The 6,064-nt window shown below is 45.8% G+C and overlaps 1 protein-coding gene across 1 annotated transcript in view; it reads left to right on the forward strand.

The window, feature by feature from the left end:
- myo15ab (myosin XVAb) overlaps window positions 1-6,064 on the forward strand; it is a 54,507-nt gene that overhangs the window by 22,088 nt on the left and 26,355 nt on the right. Inside the window, exons 25-31 of the mRNA XM_072657979.1 lie at window positions 149-230; window positions 979-1,109; window positions 1,191-1,286; window positions 1,379-1,614; window positions 2,042-2,220; window positions 4,463-4,535; window positions 5,156-5,350. Of these exons, the coding sequence (XP_072514080.1) occupies window positions 149-230; window positions 979-1,109; window positions 1,191-1,286; window positions 1,379-1,614; window positions 2,042-2,220; window positions 4,463-4,535; window positions 5,156-5,350 (992 nt within the window). The remainder of the gene's footprint in view (window positions 1-148; window positions 231-978; window positions 1,110-1,190; window positions 1,287-1,378; window positions 1,615-2,041; window positions 2,221-4,462; window positions 4,536-5,155; window positions 5,351-6,064) is intronic.

Genomic DNA, 6,064 nt, shown 5'->3' on the forward strand with positions numbered 1-6,064 from the left:
ACCTACAGTATAGTAACCCTCATTAACACGTACCTACAGTATAGTGACCCTCATTAACACGTATTACATGTCTGACTCAAATTCGGTGTGAATGTGATCTTCTGTTAAATAATCGCTTTAATGAGGAGTCTCTTTTTTATCTTTGCAGGAGCGAGCCAGTCGAGAGGTGGTTAATGTGTCCCAGCTGGTGATCCCTGCTGAACTAGGAGGACTGCTGCAGGCCACAGCAGGTCCATCACTCATACACAATTGTGTGATTTTTCATTTTAGCAGCTAACAGTGACACTCCTGGTCAGATTTTCTCTTACTGTGGGTAGTGAAGTGAGTATAAATAAGATTTCCAAAGGCAATCCAGGAGATCTGAGCTGACTTTGGACTTAGGAAAGTCCAAAGCTTTATAAATACTCTGCCTCCTCAAACCTTGTCCCAGCAGTCAGCAGCCCTGGGCTCCTCCAGGCAGCCGTCTAGCACTCTAATGTTATTAAGAAATGCTCAGCGGTGGCCTGGAAGTTGCGAGTTCAAATCTGAGCCATGCCGCCTTGCCATCAGCAGCCGGAGTCAGAGAGAGCACAATTGACGGGCTGTCTCCGGGTGGGTAGATGGCTCTCTCTCCCCTCAACACTCTTAAAGTGACGTTGGCCGGCACAGACGTCTCTTAGCTGGTGGGGTGGAGCTGAGGACCCAGGCTGTAGCTGGATACCCTGCATGTATCGGTGGAGACCCTTCTAGTACCCCTTAGTATCATCCTAGTGTCGAGAGCATTGCTAGTGCCAGTTAGCAGGAGCAGAGGAGGTCAAGCTGAGGTCAACAAAATCTCTGTTTGACTGCAAAAGACAAGACCTTCAGACAGATTTACCTGTGGAGTGGTGGCGCCTATTAACACTTCGCATAGCGACCACCTGGAGTACCACATCACCCACCTAAAAAATGGCATGGCTGTATATCAGTGTGTATATTAGAAAATGTTTGCGTTTGCAGCTGGTAAGGAGTTGCATTCGGAGTGCTTGGCTCTGGTTCAGGCTCCGAGAGTACAGGTCGACCCTCAGCTCACTCTGCCTCTGGATATCAACAACCATCTAATGACCAAATACATCCGCTCAAACTTCAGGGTAAGGAACGCATGCACAGACAAACACTCACGCATAAGCATGCATGGATATATGGGACTTACATGAGCAGCGTGTTTACAGGAGCTGGAGTTTGGGATGCTCACAGCCCCTCTTCAGGCTCCTCTGACCCGCCTGGAGGACGACCTGAAGCAAGACGCTCTGGACGTCTTCTTGTTGGTAAAATCACGTCACACCACAGAGCCTTGTTTTACCTGGCTTTGCGCACCTGGATTTCGCATGGATCGATGATGGTTTGATCATTTCCATAGATTCTGCGTTTCATGGGGGACCCCAACTTGAATGGTGCTCAAGAGAACCTGTTTGGAAATTACATCATCCAACGGGGCCTGGCCACTCCACTAATCAGGGACGAGATTTTGGCTCAGGTGGCCAATCAGGTGTGGCGGAATGGAAACCAGCGCAACGCAGAGAGAGGCTGGTTGCTGATGGCGGCCTGTTTGAGCTCCTTTGCCCCGAGTGAGAAAATGGAGAAGTATCTGCTGAAGTAAGATCCAGTTTTCTCCAATACCACTGAGATCCTGAGTGTTCACTAGCTAACACGAGGATGGCCAACTTTCTGGCTAGTACAGGCTAACACAGTTAACTCACGGTTGCTTAGCAACAGGTGGACCCCAAGTGCAACCCAAAGCAGCCTTGGAAAACACAGCACTCCCGGTGCAGCTTACAGGCTATCAGTCGTAAGCTGGGGAGGGATTTAGTCAACATCTGCCATTACTAATGATTTTAGGACCGTGGACAAAGACAGGAACGAGGCCCTCCTTAGATTCAAATTCAGCATTTAATATTGAATAGGGTTGAGAGAAACACCCTGGACTATTGGGGTGGAGGATGTCACAGAGAATACTGAAAAATCTATGATTACCAGATGCAAATGAAATCTCTCTCTCTCTCTCGTTCTCTCTCACTCGTAGGTTTGTTTCTGACTATGCTCTCAACGGCTTTAAGGCACTGTGCCAACACAAGCTGCTCCAGGCCATGCAGAAGTCCCACCTGGGCCCCGAGGCGGCCCGCGCCTACCCCCTTTCTCTGCTGGAGTGGACCGCCAACCGCAAGAAAGCCCACATGGTCCTGCAGGTGCACTGCTTCGACGGTATGGCAGGCCGAACAAGGCCAAGCTGTGCAGAACTTTACTTTAACAAATGAGGATTAACTGTTCCTTAGAAACGTGCTGGTCGCTGCTAAGTTCCGAGGTCTGTTAATAGAAAAGGAAGCTTTTTTTTTAAGTGTTAGCACGTAAGTATATCACACACTGAACTAGTGATCATCCACTACACCACTTCAGCCGAACTGAACACCACGGGTACCTCGCGTTATCTGGGAGACGCAGATTGCCACCCAATCTAACTCAAAACGATAGAAATGTGAGAGAGAGCCTTTAGATGGGGTTTTTGGGTGGGAAGGCGGAGTCAGTATGGTCTATACAGTCTGCAGAGTGAGCTGAGGGTGAGTCGCATTTACATTAATGGCATTTAGCTGATGCTCTTATCCAGAGGGACTTACTCGTATTACAGAGGCTCGAACCCCAGTCAGTGAACCTCCTCACTGGCAGGTAGTGGTGTTATCTGTTGAGCCACACCAACCACATACAGCACATATTGGAGGCTACCCTGTGTACGAGGCAGATGTAGGCCTCTTGTACGAATTTCCGCCCCACCTTAAATGATGCTGCAGCTGTGTTCTGGCGCTAGTAGCTACACGTCAGATACGGCAGCACCATTTAAGGTGGAGCGGAAATTCTGCAATTAAAATAAAGCTGTCTCACTTTAATTGGCTTTAGACGAGAGCTGTTCAGATTAAGTCGCTGACATGCTCGTGATATGCTCCGACCTACACGGCTAGAGCAGGTGTTCAGTTTATAACGGGTTAAATCAAGCCATCAGGACGACATCGGAATCAGGACTGGTGTCATCGATCTCTCCTCTCGTCTCTCCAGCTAATCTGTTTCTCTTTCAATGCCTTATCTTTCCCCCCCCAGTCTCTTTCTCCAGTCTCTCTCTATCTCTCTCTCTCTCTCACAGTCTCTGTTGTTTGATTCAGTCATCCTGTCTCTCTGTCTTCGCCTGGTTGGGTTGACGCAGATTAGTTGATATGTGATAGTGTGTGTTGTTTTTTTGGGGGGGGGCGTGCAGGCTTACTGGTAAGGTACTCTTTCTTTATGCTCTGGCTGTTTCAGGTTCTTTCACTCATTTTTTTAAAGCTCTAAAGGGTCGAGAAACTGCATCTGTTTATGTTTCAACAATCTAAGTGATCTGGCCTTCTGCAAATATCTGCTGTATAATGTCATAGCGGGTTAGAGACCCAATGCAAGTAGTTTTATTAACAAAACAAAACAAACAAAAGGGGGCAAGTGAGACAAAATGCAGCAAGACATGAACAACCGTGAACAACAAAACCAGAACATGGCAAACAAGAGGGCGAAAACAAACAGACCTGAGACCAGGGGTGTAGCTGGGGAACCAGCTATATGGCGAGAGCGGCTAGCTGGAGCGAGAGTCGTGGGTATAACTTGGGAGTGAGCGAAAGCACCTCGCTAAATCCGTAGATTGCCGGGTGTCTCCGAATCGCCCCGGGGGAAGGCGCGATACCGAGGGGCTGACATATAACTCAGGAAAAGTAGACAGGCCTCTTTCTGGTAGTGTGCTTCTAAAATGTGGGAATTTTCCCACTTATCAGAATCAAGCTCTGTCGGCCAGCTATGCCTCACACACAAACACACACAATCATACATGTAAACCTCATATTGTGTGGAATATTTGTATATATATATACATATACATGCAGCAGCAGTTATTACACTGTCAAGATTGGTTGGGGTTGCAGCTGTATACCATTGTTAGCTACACTGTGGTATGAAAATTGATGATTATCAAACAGTACTGGAAACAAAATGCAGTCGAACAAAGAATCTCACCTAATTTTAAAAAATTTCAGAGTTTAAAAAACAAAATATATATTGAGCATAATCTGTCAAAGATTGCATTTGATAGGAGTGTAAGTCAGATATCAGATCCTGCTTTTATGATTCTCTGACTAAACAAACCAAAAAAAAACACAGCGCATCCAACAAGAACGAAAATCATCTACACAATTATACAGCAACAAAATGTGGTAGCTCACAGAAAGCAGTGATTCTACACACTGATCTATTTTACTATGTGCAATGTGACTAAAATCAACCAGTACAGTTCCAGTTCTCCCACAGCACGAAACTTCTTTTATTAAACATTATTGTGTAATTCAGTAGGTTGCTGATTTAGATAAATGAGAAGATATTGTTGAAGTTATTATGTGTGTGCATGTGTGTGTGTGTGTGTGTGTGTGTGTGAATGTAGGAGTGTCTTTTCTGTGTCCACTCCATTCCTGGACCAACGGTGAGGACCTGGCGGGAGATGTTCTGCAGCACAGGTTGGTTATCATTTTCATATTAAAGCTCTTTCAGTGTCGTGACTACAGCCACACCACTGAGCCAAAGCAGTACCCGGGGTCCAGTGGTCCACAGAGAGACATACCACAGACCCAGGGCTCCCAGGGCTCAATTAGGGCTATTAAGTCTGATCCAAACCCATAGAAAGGCTATGGGTCTACACTGGACAGGAGAATGTCAGAACCAGGCCTTGAAGCAACAGAAGGTCTTCTGCTCCAATAAGTCTTCTAAGTTTTCTTTTCCATCATGTGGACGATGATCCATCATGTGCAGCGCATCTCTGTTGGAGGCTCTGGAACTTACTGGACTGGAAAGATCTGCATTGACGTTGTGGTGCCAGATTGATGACCAATAACATAATAGGCACAGTGGTTGTAATGTTTTGGCTCTTCTGGGTACACATATACAGCTCTTATTACTTCCTTTCAGATCCGATGCTTCTTAACTGTCGTTATGTAAACAAACAATTCACATTCAGTGATGTGATGGAGATTGTTGGACATGCCTGCATTTATTAGATATGTCCACTAGGAGGCCTGCAGACAGAGAGGTCAAGCTAATTGCCAAACTGACATTTTTATATGACTGTTGTTGGATGCAGAGGCGTGTCTTCTGAGAGTCGGCGTGGCTGGTCTGTGCTGATGAAGGAGCCAGGACAGTGGGTGGAGCTGGAGGGTCACGACTACGTGATGGATCTGGTGTGTGATCTCGAGCTGCCCGCTGACTTCCCCAAGCAGAAAACTCACTTCATCATCTCTACCCACGATCCCAGCAGAGCACGGCCCAACGCAAGCATGTATGTCTATGAGTCTGCGTGGTTTACAGTACTTGGAAGCTTCATACCTGGGTCTTCCTACAACATGTTGCCGTTTTCACAATTTTCATTAACAGCAAAAAAAAATTAATATTTAAAAATATAAAATTTCTAATTTGACCTGTTTTCTTTTACTCAATTTGGAATGCCAATTACCCAATTACCAGAAATCCTCCTATCACTAGCAATGCCTCCAACACCAGTAGGGTGAAGACAAGCACATGTCTAACCTTGCTCTCTCAGGCTCTGGCTGCTGATGGCTAGCAGCATGACCTGGGATTCGAACCCAGCGATCCTCGGATCATTGTGGCAACGCCTTAGTCCAGTCCAACCCCTCTGATATGTTCATATTTGAAACATATTTTCCCACCGTAGACATAAAATCCTTATCCTTTTTATTCAGACACGGGAGCCATATTCACAATACAAAATGTGACAGGGTGGTAAATTTCATCCAAAACAGAAAATGAATAATTTCATTATAAGTCCTCAAATTGTTAATAAAACAGAGCCCTATCCATTTAGCCTGACGGGATGTCCAGGCTGAGTTTGATGGGCCCCGTCTAACATGAAAAAGCAACCAATAAACAATATACTAGAACGTCAGACATTTCCGAATGCTTAAATGATGTCTCTTCCTCTTTGTGATGTCATGTAAAGCAACAGTACATCACATGTATAAGCCAAATGAGTTAG

This window comes from Salminus brasiliensis, chromosome 15, assembly GCF_030463535.1.
Source record: "Salminus brasiliensis chromosome 15, fSalBra1.hap2, whole genome shotgun sequence".
NCBI lineage: Eukaryota > Metazoa > Chordata > Actinopteri > Characiformes > Bryconidae > Salminus > Salminus brasiliensis.